This window comes from Urocitellus parryii, chromosome 5 (assembly GCF_045843805.1).
Source record: "Urocitellus parryii isolate mUroPar1 chromosome 5, mUroPar1.hap1, whole genome shotgun sequence".
NCBI lineage: Eukaryota > Metazoa > Chordata > Mammalia > Rodentia > Sciuridae > Urocitellus > Urocitellus parryii.
In genome coordinates, this window is record NC_135535.1 from 58,158,745 (window position 1) to 58,182,130 (window position 23,386).

The 23,386-nt window shown below is 50.3% G+C and overlaps 1 protein-coding gene across 1 annotated transcript in view; it reads right to left on the reverse strand.

The window, feature by feature from the left end:
* The window catches only part of Lrp1 (LDL receptor related protein 1), an 80,064-nt gene that overhangs the window by 41,453 nt on the left and 15,225 nt on the right, over positions 1–23,386 (reverse strand). Inside the window, exons 6-19 of the mRNA XM_026398453.2 lie at positions 23,074–23,337; positions 14,252–14,414; positions 13,920–14,142; positions 12,417–12,606; positions 11,799–11,942; positions 10,456–10,692; positions 9,080–9,260; positions 7,867–8,089; positions 6,671–6,872; positions 6,264–6,389; positions 2,877–3,017; positions 2,619–2,744; positions 2,037–2,153; positions 1,539–1,619 (exon numbers count right to left, since the gene is read on the reverse strand). Coding sequence (XP_026254238.2) covers positions 1,539–1,619; positions 2,037–2,153; positions 2,619–2,744; positions 2,877–3,017; positions 6,264–6,389; positions 6,671–6,872; positions 7,867–8,089; positions 9,080–9,260; positions 10,456–10,692; positions 11,799–11,942; positions 12,417–12,606; positions 13,920–14,142; positions 14,252–14,414; positions 23,074–23,337 — 2,418 coding nt within the window. The remainder of the gene's footprint in view (positions 1–1,538; positions 1,620–2,036; positions 2,154–2,618; positions 2,745–2,876; positions 3,018–6,263; positions 6,390–6,670; positions 6,873–7,866; positions 8,090–9,079; positions 9,261–10,455; positions 10,693–11,798; positions 11,943–12,416; positions 12,607–13,919; positions 14,143–14,251; positions 14,415–23,073; positions 23,338–23,386) is intronic.

Sequence of the window (23,386 nt, forward strand, 5' to 3'; positions counted from 1 at the left end):
GACCCCAGCTTGGCCCCCTCCACCTCCTCATTCCCACCCACAGATACCCCCCAACCTCCCACTGAGAAAATAACAAACAGAAAAGACACAGAAACTGCATAGACTGCAGCATGCACCATGGCCCGTGGGCGGGGGCAGGGTGGGCTCCAGGAGGGCCCCTTCCTCAGTCTCAGAAAGGCTGGGGTGGGAAAGGAGATATTGCTTTCCCTTTTCAGTGGGGTGTGGGAACAGGGTCTGCTTGCTTTGGAGGGACGGGCAGGGGTTTCTGTGATTTGGGAGGCAGAGGTAGGCAGAATGTAGGTAGGGCCTCTCTGCTGGGCTGAAGAGGGTTTCATGAGGCCCCAGTCTGAGCGTGGGCACCCCAGGCACCATGATTGGGTGCTAGCTCTCAGGGGCCCACCTGCAGCTGGGAAGGTCGGGGTGTTCTGGAGAAGGTGTCTGAGCCTGGATGAATGAACACCCTGTCTTCTGGGCCCCGGGCTAGAGGCTGCTGAAATTCCCCCACATCCATAGGACACATGGGAAGGCTGGGGTTTGGCTGTCCCTCTTGGGTCGTGTTCCTGTTCCTTTTCCAGTTAATTTGCTTCCCCAACTCTCTCCTCCCCCACATCCTGGCCTTCTCTCACCATCTCTCTGTCATCTCTCCTTTGAGTGGTCCCCTCTGTCCTTTCCACTTCCTCCTCATCCACTGTTTTCTTTCTGTTTTTTTTCCCCTTTTCTCCTCTCTGCTGCTTTTCCTTCATATCTGACTACAGCTCTGGGGCAGGGGGCCTGGGGATCCTGGGGAGCAGTTGGGGCTCTGGGGTGATGGTGCATGTGCTTCTATGCACTGACCGGCAGGCTCAGGACAGGTCTTTTCGTCAGAGCCGTCCCCACAATCCTTCTCTGAAACACAGAAACCGCCAGGGCAACCATTGGCACGCGAGACCCAGCAAGGAGGAGGGCAACATGGCGCCGACCCACCCATCTGCACATGCGAGCCAGGGCTGGAGCCACTGGGGCAGCACATCACAACATGACACCACACCAGACACGACAGATCCCAAGATGATACACACACAACAGTCACCTGTGCACACATTTACACATGTGGAGGCCCCTGCAACTTGGGGCTGACATCACCTGGTCCATGGCTGACTGCCAAGTGGGCTTCCGGCCTGGAGCCCAGAGCCTAGGGTCTGTACCAAGGGCCCCAGAAAATGGGGGGTTATAGGAAAAGGGAGTCAGGCTCTCATTGCTCTGTCCTTCTTGCTCATCTCACCCTGGCCCCTGAGCCCTGTCAGAGGGTGGGCAGCTCAGGCCCTGCTAGGGGCAGAAACGGTGCTAATAGACGATGGGTAGGGCCTCCCTTCTGTCAGCCTTGGTTTCCTATGGCATTTCTGGCTCCTTTTTGCTTTCAGCCAACCCAGCAGGACTTCTGTGTACTGGAGGGAGCCCCAGCTCTTGATTCTAAAGCTTCTTTCCTCCCTAACCAGGATCTGGATGTGGCTTCTAACTTTCCTAGGAATGGGGGTGGGTGACTGGAGGCAAGCTCTTACCATTGTCACATCGCCAGTTGATGTTGATACATCTGCCATTGTTACAGGTAAACTGCGTCAGAGGAAAACAGGTAGGATATGCTGTCAGGGAGAAAGGATAGCCGAGTAAGGCCCTCAAGATCACACAACATTCATGCACCAAACAGGGGGCCCTCCCATAACCAGCAGCCTGTAGGCCACTCGGATGGGGAAGGAAGGCCAGGTGCTCAGCAGGAAACTGCTCCCTCATTCTTACCAGGCACCGTTATAGGCCCTGGGCTAAGTGCTTTGTGTGCTTGAGCACCCTGAGCCTCCACATCAGTGCTGTGATGTCAGTGCTGTTATTGGCCCCATTTGACAAATGAAACCCACGGAGGCCATGGAGATGAAGTAACTTGCTCAAGGCCACCAAGGTACTAAGGTGCAGGATCTCTCCAGGCCCCCACCCCAGGGCATGAGTTCATGGGCTTCTTCTGCCCACCACCAGGCCCAGCCTGGCCTTTCTACTGTCCCTCTCACCACAAGAGGCTGATTCATCAGAGCGGTCCCCACAGTCATCATCCAGATCGCAGGTCCAGGAGATGGGGATGCAGCGTCCACTGGCACAGGAGAACTGGTTGGGTGGGCAGGTACGAGCTGGGGGACGGGGAGAGGTAAGAGTGCTTATAGCCCTGACCTTCTCTTAGTCCTTTTCTTCCCTGATTATTTGCCTTTACTCTCTGCCTTTGGAGACCCTTATTCCCCAGGGCTCAAAACCCTTCCTCTTGGGAGAAGTTTGAAACCATCTATATGGTCTCATGAGACCATCTATATGGTTTCACGAGACCATCTATATGGTCTCTTGTCTCGTCTCTCAAGAGGCCTCTTGTGTCCTTCACAAAGAGGATCGCCCTGCCTTGCTGCTCTTCTCCAATCTGGGGCTCCCCTGCCCCCCAGTTTCCTGACAGCAGAGCCCTGCCAGCCTTTCAGGGAAGGGGCAGACTTGCCTTCTCCCAAGCTCCATCCCCTCTGCCCTCGAGGTCCTGAGCTTTTTCATTTCTCCCCGAGGCTTCTCTGCCTTCCCAGGCTTGGCTGCCCACCTGCCCTACCCCCATTCCACACCTGAACAAGTGGCATTGGACTCGTCCTCACTGTTTCCACAGTCGTTGTCCCCGTCACAGAGCCAGCGGTTGGGGATGCATCGGTTGTTCTCACACTTGAATCGGTCTGAAGGGCAGGTGTGCTGATCTGGGGAGGGGACAGGTGTGGGGTGAGAGGGTGTGACCCCAGTTCTCTATCTGACCAGTCAGGGACAGGTGCTACCAGAGCCTTCTGCCTGCTATCCAACAGGTGGGGGGTTCAGGGGGTGGGGACACTCACGGCAGAGAGCCGGGGCCTCGTCACTGTTGTCCAGGCAGTCATTGTCTCCATCACATTTCCAGCGCTCCTGGACACAGCGGCTGTTGGCACAGGCGAACTCGCCTGGCTGGCACTGGGGTGGGGGCACGTAGGATGGGTTCGCTGTGGGCACCACAGGAATGTGAGGGGGAAGGTCAGACCCAGGTTAAGCCCCCTGTATGTTTTTTTTACTATGTTTTATTAAATAATAATAATAACTATTATTATTATTATTATTATTATTATTATCATCATCATCATCATCAGTGGTGCTGGAGAGCAAACCCAGGGCATGCCAGGCAACCACTCCACCCCTGAGCCACATTCCCAGCCCCTTACTATGGTTTAATAATATACAGAGTAATTATCCCTAGTACATGAATCTTCATGAACAAATTATCTGGATGGAAGCTACAATTGTTTCTCAAGAAACACTGTTGATGTTTACTTAGTAATTTTTGTACTTTGACATAGCCCAAGCATAAAACAGCTTCCAAGAGAGTCCCATACTTTTCTCACTCCCAAGCAGCCCTCTCTGCCCCTGCTCTTTGCCCTTTCCCCTTGGAAGTCATTTCGGGGATTCCCAGGACCCTGCCCTGGTCTCTGGACCTTTTTTTTTTTGCAGATGTATCTACCCCACCAGCAGAAGTGAAGACAGGCCTCAGAACTCTGCAGGCTCCACCCTTCCTGTCTCCAACACAGTTGTTACACATCACCATCTGTTTTAGCCTTCTTAACAGTGAAATTACTGTGTCCTTTGTCTACATTCACATTGGTAAGTGCAAAAATCCAGGAGCACAGTGTCAGCCCCTGTCTCCCAGGCCCTACATCTGTGCACTTTCCATTTCTGACCCAATCTACCCATCTCCAACCTATGAAATTTTCCCTGGGTCCTATGGGTGGCTATTTTCTCTCCTTATGCCATGAAAACCACTAGCCTGGAGGTAGGTGTGTGTCCTCCTTGCATCTCACTAGTGCTTCCTATGTATTCTTTCTCTTTTCTAAAAAATCAGTGTTGACTTTCACATTATTAGACGATGCCAACCTCTATTTGTACAGGGTTCCCAGGTTGCTGGTGAACTCAATGTCCACCAAGATGACCTTCATTACCCTGGCCCCTCCGTGCCTCACCCTCCTCTGCTGATACTCTCTCTCCATCTTAGCTGAACACTAAATTCCACTAACCCTTTTCACTCCTGGGAGTCTGCTGTATGGAAATCATCCAGAATATGGGAAGACAAGATGAGAGTAATGGCAGAGTGGGAATTAAGAAATGGGTTCTTGGGGCTGGGGTTGTGGCTCAGCGGTAGAGTGCTCGCCTAGCATGTGTGAGGCTCTGGTTTCGATCCTCAGCACCACATAAAAATAAATAAACAAAATAAAGGTATTGTGTACAACTAAGAAATAAATATTAAAAAAAAAAGAAAAGAAAAGAAATGGGCTCTGCCGGGCATGGTGATGCACGCACACCTATAATCCCAGGAGGCTAAGGCAGGAGGATTGTGAGTTCAAAACCAACTCCAGCAACTAAGTGAGGCCCTAAGCAACTGAGCAAGACCCTGTCTCTAAATAAAATATTTTTAAAAAGGCTGGGGATGTAGGCTTGGTGGTTGAGCACTCCTGGGTTTGATCTCCAGTACAAAAAAAAAAAAAAAAAAAGAAAGAAAGAAATGGGCTCTGAGTCAGACTTATGTTTGAATGCTGCTCTAACTTTGTGCCTTGGTTTCTTTATCTGTAAAGTGGAAATAATAAAAACACCTTCCCCACAAGGATGTTTTAAGGACTAAGTTACTGCATGAGAAAGACTCATAATAGTGCTCTGCACAGAGTATGTGCTCAATAAATGCCAGCTGTTATTATTATAACAAAACAAAACAAAACAAAAAAAAACTGGAAACAATCTAAACATCCAACAGTAGAGAAATGGCTGAACAAAATATGGAACACTACTAAATGAAATATATTTTAGCCATTAAAAATGCTGCTTATGTGTTCATGACATACTGCCAAGTGACAAAAGCAGGACACAGAACAGCATGTGCAGCACAATTCCATTTATGTAAAAGTAATGCAGAGAGAAATGTTTGGGAGGATGCTCCCCAAAATGGCAACAGTGCTTATCTAGGGGTGGTAGAATTTGGGGTGATTTGTACTTTCTACCTTACATTTTTATATACTTCATATTTATTTCTTGCTACAATGAACATGGCCCACTTTTATTTTTAAAACCTTTTTTGTAGTGCTAGGTATCAAATCCTTACCTACTGAGCTACATCCCCAGACTCCCCTTTTATTCATTTATTTATTTAAAAAATTATTTAAAAAATTTTTAGTTGTATATGGATACAATAGTTTTACTTTATTTATTTATGTGGTGCTGAGGATCGAACCCAATGCCCCACACATGTGAGGCAAGTGGTCTACCACTGAGCAGGACCCCAGCCCCTCCCCTTTTATTTTTAACAACAGGGATATATAAACAATGCAATAAGGGCCAGGGATGTTGTTCAGTGGTAAAACACTTGCCTAGCAGGTGGGTTTGATCCCCAACATTGCAATAAAAAAATAAATTAAATAACACAATAATAACACAGAAAATACTATTACACATGAGTCAAAAATGCTGAAGAGGCCAGGCACAGTAGTGCATGCTTATAATCCCAGAGACTCAGGAGCCTGAGGCAGGGGGATCTCAAGTTCCTGGCCAGCCTCAGCAACTCAGTGAGACCCTGTCTCAGAAAAAAAAGGGGGAAGACAGGGGTTGGTAGTAGAGAAGATATTTCATATATAGCTATGATGATAGCTGTGTAAAAAAACAAGAGTGTAGGGCTAGGGTTGTAGCTCAGAGGTAGAGCACTTGCTTAGCATGTGTGAGGTACTGGGTTTGATTCTCAGCACTGCATATAAATAAATAAATAAAGGTATAAACATACAATGACATTTAAAAACAAAACAAAGCAAAAAACAGTATAACCCATCTAAAAAGGATGGTGTGTAATTTACCACCATGCTAACAATATGGTGGGTATTTGATGGTGAGCTTTGGGCTTTTTTGCTCTCTAATTTCCAATATTTTGAACTACTATTATTTTACTTTGATAATGGGGAATTAAAGTTAAAAGGAGTTAAGAATATCTTCTTCCTTCTATAGTTGTCCTGTTTCTCACTCAGTTTCTCTTGATCTTCATAACCTTTCACATTCCGCCATCCCTCAGGCCCCTTGATACCTTCCCAGCCCCCAGAACCTTCTCTCACCCCCATGCCTGGCTTCCTATAGGCCCCACAGGGTCCTTCTGCCTCTCCTGCCTTCTCTGTGACATCCATCTGGTGGGGTCTGCTTCCCAATCCATCCCACCAGGCCCCTTGTACCCAAGCAAGTGACGCCGTCTGTGTCCAACACTTGGTCCTCAGCGCAAGCACACTGGCGGCTCCCAGGGGTGGCCAGGCACAGGCTGCTGCAGCCGCCATTGTTCACCCGGCATTTGTTGGTACCCACTGTTGGGGAAGAATCACAGGGAGGCATATGGGAAGGACAGAACAGGGATGGGTGCAGCAGGATCAGGAAAGGTTAGGAGGGGAGGGGAGGGGATTGGCAAGGAGGCACATAAAATGAGGAGACAGAAGAGGAAAGAAATATCAAAAGAACAAAGGGCATGTTGACATGGGGCAAGGAGAGAAACAGGAACAGAGAGTCAAACTGGGTTGGGAGACGTCTCAATATCCACTCCACCATCTAGGTACCACCCTGCCCCCCCAGCCCCAGCCAAAGTGGGTACCTTGTTGCTGCTGGGCATCATACATGCGGATCTCAAAGATAGGGGGACGCTCGCTGCGCAGAAGAGTGACAGTCGGGGGTGTGCCTCCTGTGCCCCGTTCTAAGCGGTAGACACTGCCACTCCGGTATTCAGTCCAAAAGAGGTAGTTGCCATGGTGACACAGGCCAAATGCATGGTTCAGCTCAGGACCCTCATACACAATCTAGAAATGGAGGGGATGTTTCTGAGGAGTTGGGGAGACAAGGGGGTATGCCTGAGGGAGGCCCGGGGAGATAAATGTTACATACATTCATTTGTTTATGTTCGGGGCCTTGCCCTTGTTTTGCCCATTAGCCTGGGTGCTCTGGCTAATATGGGTGATAGCTTTGCACACAGTGAGATGCCAGAACCTGACCCCACAGGTAACGTAGAAAGGATGAAGATGACGAGGTTGTCCATACTGTCTTCTCTTGGGGTCATTTATATTCATTTAAATCCCCCTACCCCACATACACTACTGAGCAGAGAGCCAGAATTCATTTCTCCATTCAATAAACATTTATCATGATATATTAAGGGCCAAACTGTGGTAGGCATTCAGAGAAGAAAAATACAAGTTCTTGTGCTTGAGCAACCATGGTCTCATGGAGGGCACACATGAGAAATCCAGTGGGAAGAGGAGCTGGGGTGGATTCTCAGACAGAAAAAGCTGCATAAGCCACAGCTCTGGGGCAGAGGCACTGCCATGTGTGCTAAGAATTACAAGCTGTCTAGCATCACTTGTTAAAAGAAAGTTGCAATATGGGGAACAAGGGGGAGAAAGGAGGCCACAGAAGTAGTCACTGGCCATATCATGAAGGGCCTTATGTACTAAGAGTTTGGTCCACACACCTAGGCACACACATGACTCATGGAGTACAACCATCCAAATGTACAGGTATACATACATACATGCCTTCTCTCAGGGTCTCATACTTTAGTGCAGACACACTGAAGCATGCTGTGTATGTGTGTGATGGACGAACGCAAACATACACTACCACAAGTAATCCTTGGACAACACAATACAGGAAACATACACACACAGATATACACAACTACAGACACAGGTAAACATACATGAAGCACACAGGCCTGCTCACATAAATACCCATATATTCACACACAGCCTCATGCATGTATAAATGTGGTCTAGTAATGCACACATGCCTGCCCACCTTCCGGTCTGTGCCATTGAGCAGTATGGTCTCAATGCGGTCATAGAAGGCATCCACCCAGTAGAGGCGCCCAGCTGGGATGTCCAGGCTTAGCCCATTGGGCCAAAGCACTGTCTTGGAAGTGACAAAGATATCTCGGTGTGAGCCGTCCATCCACGCCCTCTCTAGTCGCCCTCGCCGACTGTCCTTGGGGTCCTCCTCCCAGTCCGTCCAGTACATCCACCTGTGGGCAGCAACTGGTCAGCACCACATGGGCCACTTATGCCATCAGCAGCCTCTTCTACAATCCTGATTCGTGAGTGGTGTCCAGAGCCGCTTCTAGGGGTCTTCTGCCCTGTTCATTCTTGGACCACACATTGCATTCATTCACATCTCTTTTATTCAACCAACATTTGCTGAGTGGCTACTGAAAGTGGGCATAGTTCAGGCACTCGGAGATGCAGCAGAGACCAAGTCAGCCAAGGTCCCCACTCCCATGAGAAACAAGTCAATCAAGAAAGTCATGTCATGGTAGAGTGCTTGCTTAGCATGCGTGAGGCCCTGGGTTTAACCCCCAGCACAACACACAAAAGAACCAAAAGAAGAAGTTCATGTCAGAGAATGATAAAAGCAGGAAGGAAATGGAACAGTGATGGGATGGAGAGTGGCTGAACAGCAGCTGGGGGGATCCTAGCAGGGGAAGGCTTCTCCGAGGAGGTAGCGTTTGAGCTGAGACCTGACATGGAGAAGGAATCAGATCTGCAAGAATCTGGGCGTTCCAGGCAGAGGAAGTCCAAGAGCAAAAGCCCTGAGGCAGGAGTTGCTGGGGTGTCTGTTTGAGGAAAAGACAGCAGGTAGCAGGGACAGAACTCCTAAGTGTAGGAAACGAGGTGCAGATGAGGTCAGACAAGTGTCAGCAAACCTATAGGGCCCTGTGGCCCGGATAAGGAGCCTGGGTCTGATTCAAAGGGAAAGGGGAACCAGCAGAGGGCTCTGAGCCCATTCAAAGGGTAAGGGGAACTGGTAGAGGACAGGATCAAATTTCTACTTATGTACTGAAAGCATCACTTCCAATGCCCTGAAGACAGGGACATCTGCTCCTCTTTCAACCTCTCTTCTTGCTTAAGTGGCCTACCTCAGCTGCCCTCCCTGGCTTCCCTCCCCATCTCCTTCCCCATTTCTCTGAGACCCACATACTCCCGGCTCCTCCCACCCCAAGACTGGGAGGACTCACCCATTAAGTGGATCCACCACAATGGCCCTGGGGTGTGTCATCTTGCCCTCGATTAAGGTCTTGCGGGTCTGAGCAGCTTTCTCCAACCTTGCCACACTGATGGTCTTCTTGGGCCCATCATCTGTCCAGTACAGATTGTCCCCCATCCAGTCTACAGCCACACCTTCCACATTGTGGATGCCTGTGGGGGTTGAGGAAGCCATGAGGGGAAGCCACAAAAGAAGCTCCAAAGTGTCTGCCTCGAACTCTGCAGGACACAGGAGCTGAGAGCAACTAGTGCCAGTCAGGGAGGTGGGAAGCACCTGGTGCTCTGGAGGCCGGAGGGAGGAACAAAGAAGATCACTTTGTGGCCCCATCTGTCTGCAGAATCACTCAAAACTGCACCTGGTGGCTGGGAAACTATGTGGCTGACGTGGGCTCTCACATGTGGGCAGTTTGGGGCCTGTGCTTATGTGGACAGCTGAGACAGTGTGACATGGTTTGGGGCACAAGTGTGATGCCAGATTCTAAGCCTAAAACTCCTGAATTAACAAAATGAATAAATCAGGAAGTAATTTTTCACTTAGCCAAAGGTTTCATCTCAAATGTCCTTTAAATAGCAGCTCCCCCATATAGGGAACCCCAATCTTTTCCTGATGAGGAGTTACTTTTGATTTCCCCACAGTCTTATGATTGCTGACAATGGAGGTTCTCTGAGCTGTACTGGAGAGTGAGTGGGGAGAAGGGCAAAGGGTGGTAACTGGCCTCAGCCAGATTGACCGGTTACGGAGCCCAAGTGGGGCTCAAGTGCAGGTTTGGCATGGTACCCATAGAACACAGCAGCCTCCGTGTGCATGGTGTTCAGGAGACAGTGAATGGTGGACCTGCCCTAGCAGCTCAGAGGGAAAAAAACTAGATGCAACTCACAAAGCACAATTTTCTAGTGACATGTAAGGGTACAGTTTTTGGTGTCCGTGAGATCTAGCTGCATAGACCTTGTGTGTGCACACGTGTGGGTGTGCCCTGCTCTGATTTAGCAAGCCTGGCTCTGATTCAGGGCCTCAGGCCTCTCCCGGCTGTGTGCTGTGTGCAGCACCAGGGCTCTGAGCCAATGACAGAGAGACCCTGAGTTTTCCCAAGGGCTGGCGAGGACGGCCCACGCTGCCTAACCCATCCATCCTCCTGCCTCTTTTTGACTCAGCCAAGAAGAGGGTCACACAGGGGTCAACCTGTCTATCCCCTTATCTCCATGCCAACCAGCCCAGCCAACCGCTCAGCAGGGGACTCACTATGCTGACAGGGCACTAAGAAAGAGATGCCTAGGCCCCAGATTTCTCCCGCCGGGTGCCATGTCCTTCACGAGTCCTACCCACGCCTCCAACTGTGGAGGCTCTTACCATCCTTCAGGATGGTCTCCCGCTCAGTGCCATCAATCTTCTGGCGGCCAATGAGGTAGCTGGTGGTGTCAGCAAAGTAGATAAAGCCCGTCTCTGCATGGAAATCCAGGGCCCGGGGGTTCATGAGGTTCTCAATGGGGATCATGTGCTCGTCCGGGACCTTGGCCCCCATGTCCATGCCCCGGATGATGCCTGGCCGGCCCTTGCCGTACACTAGGAACAGCTCATGCTCCGGCTCTAGAGAAGGCACAAATAGGCATGAAGTCACACACACACACACACACACACACACACACACACACACACACACATACTCTTCTCAGTTGGAAGGATGCACTGCCTCGGCTGTGCAGGGTCGTGAGACGTGGGAAAAGTGGGGTTCTATGTCAGAAGAACAGAACACACACTGACAAGTTTGACTCTGGGTCCAGGGTCCTTGAGATTTTGACTCGTGTGCTCAGGTAGGAAGTGGAGGAAGGACAGCATGATTTCGGTTAAGTATCCACTACTTGTTAGTGAAATTAGTGGCCTAAATGGAGTACCTTCAAAATTGATGGCTTTTCACAACTTCCTCTGCTACTATCCTAGTCTAAACCACATTACTTCTGGCCTACACCACGGAAATAGCCTCCTGGCTACTTCCCTACTGCCCATCCTCCATCTACCAGAAGTGTGATTTTTTTTTACACAATGTGAATCCAATCACGTCATTTCTTTTCTCCACAGTCACCACAAGCTTTTCATCTCAGTTAGAATAAAACTCAGCCTCTCCTTCCCTATCTCCTTTAACTCATACCACTCAGCCCTGCTGGTCTCTGTGCTGTTCCTCTAGCACACCAAGCTCACACTGGCCTCAGGGCCTTTGCATGTCGATTTTCTCTGCTGGAAATGCTCTTTTCAACATGGTTGGCTTTCTTACTTTACAGAGAACTTGGCTCAAATACCACATCTTCAAGAAATCTCTCCCTGTCATCACTAATGGTATTATCTGTTTTATTTTCTTTATATATCTATTATTATTTAAAGTTATATTTATTTATCTGTCTCTCTGACTACACTATAAGTTCCATAAGGCCAGGGATGGCATCTACCTTGTTGAATCCTCATTTCCATAACAGCACCAAACACATGGCCAGTGCTCACCAGATACTTGTGAGTGAATGAATGATTGCAGTTTATAGACTTCTATGGAGCCTAAGTGGGGCAGTAGGAAAAGCCCTGTTCAAGTTCCATCTCTGCCTTCACTTCTTTGCATCTCAAAGAGAAGCAGCAGGCTGTGAGGGGTACATCTGAGGACACCCTTCTACCCCCAGCAGATGCATCCGCCGTTCCCTGTCACTCACTTTTGCAGGACTTCCCATCACTGCCCAGGCTGAAGCCGGAGCGGCAGCGGCAGGTCCGTGCCTTGTGGCTGTTGGCCAGCAGGCAGATGTCAGAGCAGCCGCCAGGCTTCCCATACTGGTCGTTCTCGCAGGCGTGGCTCCGCACTGGGGGCAGGGGGAAGAGCGGTCAGGATCCCTTAGAGACCCTGAGTCCAGACCCTCAGAAATCTTTCTGAAGTCTGAAACACTTCCTGCTGCTGTGGTTCTTGGCGGCTGTTGTTCCATTTTAGGATTTGGAAGCCACAGAATGCGGATACCTTTGCCCCACCACAACTTAACCTTCAGGCTTCTCTCAGGTGGGGGTTCCAGTAGTCAGGGGACAGTCCCAATTTTGCCCAGGGCCAGGTGTTCCTGCTCTAGCCCAGTAAGGGAACTGGGAGGAGCAGAATGAGAGAAAAGGTCTCCGGAGGGTAGGAAGGGGACAGGGTAGGAAGCCTGGGGTGAATGACTAGGAGAGGCACTCATGATATGAAGGAATACAGGGTCCCCATGGGAGGGTCCAGAGAGAGGCTGTGAGCCTGAGCCCAGAACCCTTTCAGGGTGAAGCCAACTTTGGAGGGGCCATGGGAGCCTGCTCACCTCGGGGCTGACGCCGCTGGTGGTAGATGTGGAGAGCACCACCCTTGTCCACACGGGTGACAACCTGGTACTCAGTGCTGTTAAAGCGGTTTACACGGATCACACTTGTCTTCTGCTGTGTGTTGGCATTGTCTGAGTTGGTGGCGTACAAATAATTCTCAAATACAGTCAGGCCATACAGGTGCTCAATCTGAGATGGCAGATGAGAGTGGTCAACAGGAGTTTAGAAGGTACTCCTCCTCTGCCCCTGGAGAGCTCCATAGCTCTCACCCAAACTCCATTGTCTGCTTTCCCAAATTTACCCTACAGTTTTGTTTTGTTCTATATCTGCAGTGCTGGGGATTGAACCCAGGGCCTTGCACATGCTAGGCAAGTACTCTCCACTGAGCTATATTCCAGGCCCTTTTTAAAAATTGTATCTTGAGACAGGGTCTAAGTTGTCCAGGCTGGCCTTGAGCTTATGATTCTCTGCCTCAGTTGCTTAAGTAGCTGAGAGAATGGGTGTGTGCCATTGCACTGAACCACCTACAGGTTTCTAATTCCATACTTTATTATTATCCTTTCCAGTTGCTCTATCCTGTTCTAGAGATTTAATGTTTACCAAGATCCCACTCATTCTTCACATCCTTCTGAAACCTTCTAACAAGAGATGTTCTCTCCTTCTACACTCTCTGTTGACTCTATGCTATCAAGGGCGTGGTGTGTGATTACTGACTTGTCCCACCTACTTCACCCAAATCCCTGGATGGCAAGAACTGTGTCCCTCACAGAATTAGGTGAGCAGTAGATGATTTAATGATTTTAGGCAGAGTTAGAGATGGACCCTAAACTCTTGTCTCCAGAGAACACTCTTAGCCTGACTCTAGTCCCCAAATTTGGGAGGACTAAGAAGATATACCTGCCCCAAGCAAGCCCTATAACAACCCTCACTGCCCACATTGCTTACCCAGGGTGACCAACTGTCCCAATTTGCTCAAGACTAGTGTTTTCTGGTTTCTGGGAATTTCATGACTAAAACCAGGACAGTTCCAGGCAAACTGATATGGCTGTTCACCCTAACTATCCCACAAAGGAAATGTCAACTCTGAATAGCAAGCCTTCCTGACTGAGTTCAATACTATTGCTCAGTTGTATGACCTCAGGCAAGTCAATAAGCATCTTTGAACCCTGCCTTTTTTTTTTTCCCCCTGTATTGGCCAAAAGGGGAATAACCTACCTGTTTGCTCATCTCCCATGGGCAATTTTGTAGAGCATATGTGAAAAAGGAAATAAAAGGTGTCTCTAAAATGACTATTCCCATCAGTGGAAGCCATATCCTTTCCTGTGTCTGAAGTGCTCCTGCCCACCTAACTCCTCCGAAGGACTTGGGGACAACCATGTTCCCATACTGTCTCCCATTTACCTGGAGGTCTAGAGATCAGTTCCCCTGCAAAGGCGTCCCCCTTACCAGAAGGCCCTGGTTAATGATTCCCTCACAATATGCTCAGACAAAAGCTCCCTCACCAGGATACCCTGGATGATGGTCTGCCGGCCCTTGCCCTCGTAGTCCACCACTTCAATGTAGTCCAGGTAGGCATCAGCCCAGTAGACAAGGCGGTTGACCAAGTCCAGTGTGATACCATGAGGAAACACAATCTTGCTATCGACCAGCTTGGTGCGGTTCTGCCCATCCATGTCACAGCGCTCCACCTTGGGGATCTGCCCGTAGTCAGTGAAGAACACCTTCCTGTAGGCAGATGCACATTAAATGGGGTCTGGACGTTGGACGCCCTCTTTCCTACTGTAGTGTCTGCCTCCCCACTTCCAGGGCCAGAATCCCCGCCTGCCACTCTCACCCCATAGCAGGATCCAGAGCGATGCCTTTGGGGTTGTAGAGTTCCAGGTCTAGCAAAGTAACACACGTGTCCCCGTTTCGGTTGCAGACAAAGATCCTATCATCGATGTCATCCACGAAGTAGAAGTTGCCCGTCAGCCAGTCGATGGCCATCTGTTCCACGTCTGGAGAGTGTGAATGAAACAGCTATGAAGGCAGATCCTCCCACAGGCAGCCCCTCTTGACTGGTGCAGAGCCCAGGGTACCCAGTAGCATCTCCTCTCTCTCAGCTCCTATGGGGACCATCAGCAGCATCACACTTGGTCTTGTTCCTAAGCCATCTTTGTACACATCTGGACTCTGAGTAGCCTGGACATGCCCCCACTCTCCAGGTTGGGCTCAGTTTTGCTGTAAGCAGGGGTATTGGGTAAAAACTGGCTGAGGTCAACCAACACTCTTCTACAGCTCTAGCACATCCTTGAACAGGAACTATTTTCCTGGGGTACCTAAAGGTAGGACAGGTTCACTAGCTCATTCCAATATTTTTTTTTCAAATCTGCTTTTACTTGAGATAAGAGCATCCAGGCTAATGAAAACATCACATCTTTGCTTTTGGCTAGACATTTGGCTTCACTTCATATGGTAAGTCTACCTATCTTATGCTAACCAGAAGAACTGACCAGAAGCTAGCATAAATTTTTAAAATGGAAAAGCAGGATACACATGAATAAACCCAGTTTGGGAGAAAAATATTTCAAAATATGGGATCCACTCACATCGAAAAGGGAAAGTTCATGGTGGTACAAGGTTGGGAACGAGTAACATGGCCAAATTTCCTCTACTTACCCCACAACCCTGTTTCTTCCATGTTCCTATTGCTCAACTTCCTAAAGAAGATCAGAAGGAATGGGCGAAAAAATACAGGCCTGAAGGAGAGAGTCTATAGGGAGGGTAAAGAAAGGACACCAAAGGTAAACAGGAATGGTTCAGAAAGAGAGGGGGCTTCAGGAGGGTGAGAGTTGGGGGAGAAGACGGAGACCAGGTGCTGCCACTCATTCGGAGCTTCAGTTCTGGAGGGTTTGGAAGAGGCCCAGAAGGGACAAAGAAAGGAGGAGTGAGCAAGGATAGTGGAACTTTAGGAGGCAGGAAGCCTGGGACTGCTGGCCTCCTTTGGACCCCTCCTCCTAGGACCCACTAGTGGCCTTTTATCTTCCCACTGTTCCTTCCAACTACCACCGACAGAAGTAATGCCTGTTGCAAACTGGGAAATTCCTACCGTAAACACTACTTTCACCAATTGCCCTAACAGGTAAAGAAATCTTTGGCCTATCTGCCCTTAACTGAAATTTTCCCCACACTCAACCCTAAGTAGGTCTTGTTCTGTGTCCCCACAGCTACAGGTATAATAACTTCAGCTCTGCTCAACTCTTCCCTAATCCCCCCTCCTCTCCACAGGGATTCAGGGGCTGTTTCCTAACAGTTGGCAGGGGTGTGGAGAGGTGGGGGGTGAGGAGCGTAAGGGGGGTGGCAGGAGGTGGAGCAAAGGGAACAGGAACATGGCTCCCAAGGAACTTGGCTGGCGGGGTCACTGACTCACAGTCATAGGACTGAAGCTGGGGTGGGGAGGAAGGGAAAGAGCCAATTGGAGGCCTTCATCAAACCAGTTTCCTCTTCAGGTCCCCTCTGGTAAACTCCACCCCACGATGACTGGAGAAAGAGGTCACAGGGATGAGGTATTACCCCCCCCTAAGTGCTGACACATCCCCAAACCCAGCCACTCTTTCTTGCAGGCCCCCCAGTCTCATCCTGGGGAGACAGGGCAGCCTCGCCTGGGAAGGCCCAGACCAAGGAGAAAGAAGGTCCAGGCTACCAAACTGCCCTGTACACTGTTACCACAGAGAAACCAGATTAAAAGGAATGCCCTGGGCCACCTCCAAAGGAAACTGAAGGCCCAAAGTGGGGGACCTGCCTACAGCCCCAGGCAGCCAGCAAGGCAGCGCAAAGTCAAACAGGGCTGTGTGCCCTTTCTTTGGTGGGCACGGCAGGGGTCTGGGACTGCTGGCCTGTGTGCACACTTCATCAGTCAAGCTGTTTTCCCAGCACCAGCTGGCACATATGTCCTCTCCAACTTCCTGAGGCTTCCCTGAGTCACTGCCCAGCCCTAGGGCTGGCAACACCCTGCCCCTGCAACCCCCCTCCCCCCACCCCCCGCCCATTCACCATTCCTTGGCAAGAGAAGGAAGAAACCTGCAGAGATCTGGTGCCCCCATCCCTGGGTGCCCCCATCTCCACAGTCATCCTCCCAAGCCTCAGGATGTGGCTGACCTGAAAGCCTCCCTCCTGGCCTGGATTCCTTCCCACTTCCAGGAAGGAAGGAGGAGAGAAGGTCCCTACACTCAGATATTTACCCTTGGCTGTTCTCCCCTTCCACCTCCCCAACGGCCAGGCAAGGGCCCCACTCAGCAGGCCGGTGAGGAGTTGGCAAGAACCAGAGTCCCTGGCCTGCCTGGCCTCCCCTTTGGTATTTTTGCAGCTGGAGACTATTAGTTGTAAGCAAAAATCCTTTGTTATCCAACCCCCTCTACCACATTATTTTCCTCTTTCCTAAAGTTCAGATTCCTTTGCCTGCCCCAATACACACACACACACACACACACACACACACACACACAGCCACCATGCCAAAGCCAACACAGAAAGATAGGGTCAAGTTAGGAGGGGATACTTTCCCTCCAGAGCTCCCCCATAGATTACTTGGGGCAACTCCCCAACTGTTGGATGGCTTGGGAGCGAGATGGAGCCCTGGGCTTTGGCCTAGAGGCCCTAAGCATTCTGGCTCCACAAACTTAGAAGAGAACTACCCTCAGGGGAAGCCCTGACCAAAGGCCCCAGTCCTTCAGACAGGAGAATCTCAAATAAATCCAAGGGGAGGGAAGGACCCTTGAGGGAGGAGTTTGGTGGTGATCTGGTGGCAGAGAAGTTGGGGATTCCAACATAAAAAAAAAAGGAGACTAGGGAATAGGAGAGAAAAATGTGAATCAGAGAGGAGAACATAGGGGTCTATGATGTTGCCAAGGACTTTAGTTCCAGGCCCCAGAGTAGACCTGGGATGTGTGTTGCAAGTGCTAAGCCCTCCCTGCAACCCCCAGCTCAATGCCGAACAGGCTGCACCCCCACAATTCCAGTTGTTATCAACTTCTCCAGCACCCACATTGTTCAAGAAGTATTTCCCAAATAGTGGCTATTTTCCCAGAAACACAGGCCCTCACCAGATTCCCAAGAAGGCCCTACCAGTTAATAAGACTCCAGTTATTTTCTCTAAAATAAGGAAATCTGGGGGAAGCACGTGGTCTTTATGCCTTGAGAAAAACGTCCCCCAACACAGCCAAAGATTGTAGGGTATGGCACAAGGTCCAGGATGGGGAGGGAGAATCCACTTTCCATGTTAGTCACACCCCAAGGCACCACACTGAATTCTAGCCCTGATTCCAGGACCCCCGCCCCTTCCAATGCTGGGTCCAACCAGGTTGTGGACACTGGCTGTCTTGGTCTGAATTCTGGTTCTGTCACCTTCAACTGTGGAACTGTGGGACTGTGGGCCAGTTATTCAATGTCTCTGTCTCAGTTTCCATATCTGTAAAATGGGATGGTACATTAATGGCACTTAATCAGGGCCTGGCACGTAATAAGCACTCCACACACAGGAGATACGGTTCAGGCCCCCACGCTCCCTCACACCAACCCCATCTTGTCCCACCTTTTCTACTAAGTCTGTGCTTCTAGCCAGCGCCCTAAGGCCTCCTGGTAAAGGCAGGCCTTCTGGGCAGGCAGCTGGGGACCAAGAGTCATTGTTCTTCTACACCAGCTCAGGCTCCCAGAGGAGGACCACCCCACTGGAAGCAGCTTTCCCTGTTACAGACTCCACTGGCCGCGGGGGCATCTTTCATCACAGCCTATTCACCTGACTAAGCTAATGGGAGGGCAGGACACTGCCTTTCATCTCTGTCCCCAGCACTGGACACACATATATTGATTCACTTAACAAATGTTTACTGAATACAGAGTCCTCACTTTGCTGTTCTAAAGCTGAGATATGACTTTTTCCCTCCCCTTCTGCTTCCTTCTGTGACCTTGGGCTGCCCCAGGACACTGGGAGAGGATGGTCTCTAATCCACTCAGGGATCTCACCTAGAGGGTTGGGAGGATTGAGAATCTGGGGACTTCAAAGGTTGAGGAGGAGACTGTGGGACAGGCCTGGTGGAAGCTTTGCTAGATGACATGGACTTTCATTGCTGTTGCTGCTGGGCCCTGGCTTCAGCTCTTCCTTGTTCCAACGAACACCTTAGCCACATTGCCACCCTTTGCCCTGGGTAGCCTTCCTGAACCTTCTCATATTTCCAGCCTGGAGTTTATACCCTGCTCCCTTCCCCTGGACTGGCTAGGGTCCTCAAGAGGCATTTCATCCTGGATCCCAAGGATGAGACGCCAGGATTCTACTCCACCGTCTTAGGGTCTTTGCACTATTGAGAAATCCTTGCCGGACTCTAAAACATGTCTGTCTTGGTTAAGTTACTTCCTTTGGCTTGAAAAAAGGGAGGAGGGTTCTGGGGGCAGGCTGGGTGGAGAGGCAACTTCAAGGAGACAGCGGGGGAGGAGAGGACAGGGCTGGATCTGGGCCTGGAGACACAGGGCCCGACCTTGGCTGGAAGAGGAGGAGCAAGAAAAGGCTGTTAGATGATTAGGAAACTAGGAAGGGGAACAGAGGAAGGGAAAGCCAAGCGCCAGGATGCAGGGGGCCCAGGGCCAAAATGTAGGGTGGCTAGACATCTCCTCCCCTGTATTCTGACACCCCATGGGTCAGAAAGGCCATAGAAGTAGGGGTATCTTTTACATAAAATCTGCAAGTGCTCTGTGGGCATGGGAGAGGCCTCGGGTGCCTTTAGCAGTGAAGAGGCAGCGCCCCTTCCAGTTCATACCACTCAGAGAAGCTGCTGTTTGCCCCTTCTTTGCCTCCCTCTAGACAAATCACTACCCCATTTCCTGTTGTGATTTTAAAAAACACGCACCAAAAAAAAAAAAAAAAAAAAAAAGAGGGAGGGAGAGAAAAGAGAAAAGTGAAGTTGGCCAGCTGGACTTAGGGACCCATTTCGCAACCTTGCTGCCTGCAGCTTAGGGGCCTTTTCTGGGCCTCCACGCTCACCTCCTTCTTCTCCATGCAACATGGTGCAGGGAGGGAAAGTCCAGGAACCCCCAAGACCCTCCAGACCATCCTCTCTTACATAGTCCAACCCTGCTGAGTGATTTCAGCAGACCCCATTCCCTTCTAGCCCCCTACAACCTCGGATCCTCCCTTGCCATACCACCGTCTGCCCAGGGCCCCCCTACCTTACTTTTCCTATAGTGGAAACTTCCTCAGGGCTGAAGGTAGGACAGGCCAGAGGAGCTCAGCTAAGGAAAGGCAGAGCTAGGGAGGAGAGGAGCCAGTAGACTCGACTGATAGCCCTGGCCAGGGCCAGCCTTGCAGAACTCCCCGTGAGTGGATGTGTGGTTAGTGTCGGCAGGCCGGGTCCTGGCTTGGAACTACCAAGTCTGTTGACCCCTCTGGGCCTTAGTTTCCAGAACTTCAGCCTTTTGTATATCACTTCCAAAATACTTGCCATGCGTATGTATGGTTTGCATGAAGACTTACTATATCTTCAAATCAACTTTCTTTTCTGATTTTGCTGAATCCTAAACAATCGATGCTATAGATATGCTAGTTATAGAAATTTCCTAATAATATTATAAAATATTATGTATTTTATATAATATATATTTTAGGTGGTCCATGTACCACCTAAAATTAAGGCGCAGCCTCTTTGGGAGAAGCAAAAATTGAAAACTAAGGGGATAGCCAGGCATGGTGGTGCACACCTAAAATCCCAGCAGCTTAACCTCTGAGCCACATTACCAGCTATTTTTATATTTTGTTTTTGAGACAGGGTCTCGCTAAATTGCTTAGAGCCTTACTAAATTGCTGAACCTCCCAGGAGGCTGAGACAGGAGGATCTCAAGTTCAAAGCCAGCCTCAACAACTTAGTGAGGCCCTAAGCAACTTAGCAACTCTGTTTCAAAAATAAAATATAAAAATATCTGGTTATGTGGATCAGTGATTAAGTGCCCCTGGATTCAATCCCCGGCACCAAAAGGAAAAAAAGAAAGAAAGAAAAAAGAAAAAACTAAGGGGCTAGCCTCTGGTGCTTGCTAAGGGTCTTCTCTTCTAGCTCTGACCACTCAAGGTCTCTAGTCATAGATTTAGAACCACATAGGTCCCCTCATGCCACGGCATAGCAGCAAGTGGGAGGATGTACCCCAAGATGTAATCCCAGGGAGGAGGGGAAGAGATGACCTCCTCCTCAGTTCAGGCTGTTAAAACCATGGGGCTGGGGGAAGAAGGGTCAGTGGAGGGAAGCAAGGGCACGTACTCTGCAGGGTCCCCGAGAGGCCTCCTGAGGGCTCTCAGGACTCAGAGCAGATCTGGCTCCTGCACCCCAGGACTCCTGTGAACCAGGCTCACTTCCTGGCCTCCTTCCTTTTTTCTATTCTATTTCTGTTTCCAGAGTTTTCTCTGGGGCAGACTCCCGCTTCTCCCCACAATAGCAGGCTGGCTTCACTGGCTCCAACACCTCTCAATTGTCAGACTCTTGCCTCCAGGGGCCCACCTCCTGCGTGGGGCTGAAGAAGGTCCACAGAGGTCACAGTCACAGCAAAGAATGGGGTGATTGCAGGGAGGGCAGGGAAAGCAGGAGAAAGCAGTAGCCTTTTCCTTCATCCTCCAGGGGAGCTAATTACAGGCCAACAGCCCACTACAGCAGGTGAGTACTTGGCCCAGCCACCCCATACCCCAGGGCAGGCCTCCTCCTGGGGAGGGGGATGAGCTGCGCATGGGGGAGGGTGCTAGGGAAAGACACTTCCGACATCTTCAGCTCAGGGCCCATAATTAGTTTGTGGGATGAGAGCAAAACAACCATCCTCAGGGTGACAGCCAGACATTCTGGCGTCAGGGGTGTGGGATGGGGGCAGGGCAAGGAGGGACAGAAGTGAAGGCAAGGGGAACCCACTCATTCACCCCTCATTTCCCCCCAAAATTTGGTCTCTTCCAGACTCGGGGACTCTGCCCCAGAGGGGCGCCCATGAACCTAGCAGACTGGAAGGCAAGGGAATCTGTTTTCAGAGGGAGGGTCTTCCAAAGGTTATTTTCTATATCTCTTGGGGAGGAAGTCAGAATGAAGGACCAGGCCAAAGCAGAATTGAGAAGGTTCCCATCAGGGCACCTCATAGCCACCTACTCATAGGCCCAATGTGTGTCACTGAGGCAGGGCTGGAGAGGAGACTGCTGGACCTATTTGCCCAAACATGCTTATTGAGTGGGGTGGTAGGTGAGGGCAGGAGGAAAATAGCTGTCTCCAGGGGTTTTGCCTCAATCCCACCCTAATGGAACCCTAGTGACCATAGGGTTTCTTGAGTTTCTCACCCCTCAAGAGCTTGGTAGCCTTCAGCCCATCACCCCAAGGACCCATGTCTGATTAAAGATGAGCCTTTAACGCCAACAGCCTAAAGACACCATCTGGAATGCTCTGGAAGAGTCACAGGCAGTGGTGTGAATCCTATGATGAGGCCACAGAGAGGGAAGGGCTCCTCTGCTCTCCATAACCCCCAAGTGGGTCACTCTGTCAGAGTGAATCCCTTGTAACCTCCTAGGATCCTTGTTTTCTTTGGGGGTCATTATAGGAACTGAATCAAGGAACTTAAAGATCTTCTAGAGAGGCTAAAGATGTAGCTCAGTAGTAGAGCATGTGCTTAGCATGCAGGAGGCCCTGGGTTCCATCCCTAACACTGAAAAAACAGAACATCTTCTAGAAAGGCCCAAGGCTCACAATTCTAAACCTCATGGAAGACTTTTTACTTTCGTTTATCTGATCTGGACAGAAAAGTTCAAACCCATGATGCAGATTAAGTAACCAAGTCAGAGAGGGAATTCCAATTGACTCAAGGTCACGGATCAGTTTACCCTGGGAGGTGGGAGCAGATCAACCATAGCCAGATTCTTCTCCTCACCCCTGTGGGGCATTTTGTAGAAATGTGATGATACCACATGTTGACTCTAAAGCTGTTTTTGTGTGTTTGTGAAACCGCATCTGAGAGGAGAGGGACTCCTCCAGGAACTGGATCTACCCAACCCTGCTTGAGCCCTTCTTCATCTCTGAGACTACAGAGTATTGCCCAGGGAACCTAAAGGGAATAGCTCCTCCCAGCATAATCACTGACTGCAATAGAAATAGCCTTAGGATCTCAGCGCCCACCCCACAGCAGAAAGTCTTTCTGGTCATGTCACCAAGGGAAAGAATGGCACATGGAAGATGACCCAGCCAGACCCTGGCTCCTCTGCCCCTCATTCACAGCTTAACAGGGCTCCCTCAGGCTCCTACTGCATGGGAAAGCCCCTTTGCGGTCTAATCAACACTCTTCTCTCAGAGAAGGGACAGTCCCTGGTCTCTGGAGATTGACTATTCACTATCCCCTCAGCCCTCCCTTCTCCTAAGAGACCTCTCTCAGTCCTGGGCCAGAAATGTGAGAGTCATCTAGAGACAGCTTAGAGAGAGGAGACGAGGCCTTGCCAGGGCTCTGCCCCTGTCCCAAACAGGCACCACTGTGCCTAGGCCCCTGCCTCAGCCTCAGTCAGGGGCTTTTTGATTAGGCTTCTGCCCCGGACAGAGGTCATATTGTCTACACCCTCTACCTTGCCCATCTTCCCGGCCCTCCCCGGCCCTCCCCTGCCCTCCAAGCTGGGAGTGGCTGACTCACGGTGCAGACTGAGAGAGATGTTGATGGTGTGCTCATCAACGAAGCCCTTCAGGCCCGGCATGCGGGCACACTTTAACTGTGTTTGGGCAGCACTGTCCCCAACGTGCACCCAGCATACGGTCTCATTGGCATAGCTGAAGTCCATGGCTGTGGTCTGCCGTGTGCTGGTTGGTGTGATGGTAGACACTTGAGCCCCACTCAGGTATGTAGCCAGGATATTCTGGGAGTTGGCGATCAGCAACACAGGGGGCCTGTCTACTGGCTCTGGAGGTGGGGTAGAGAAGGGTCAGTGAAGTTAGAACCCTTGGACTTC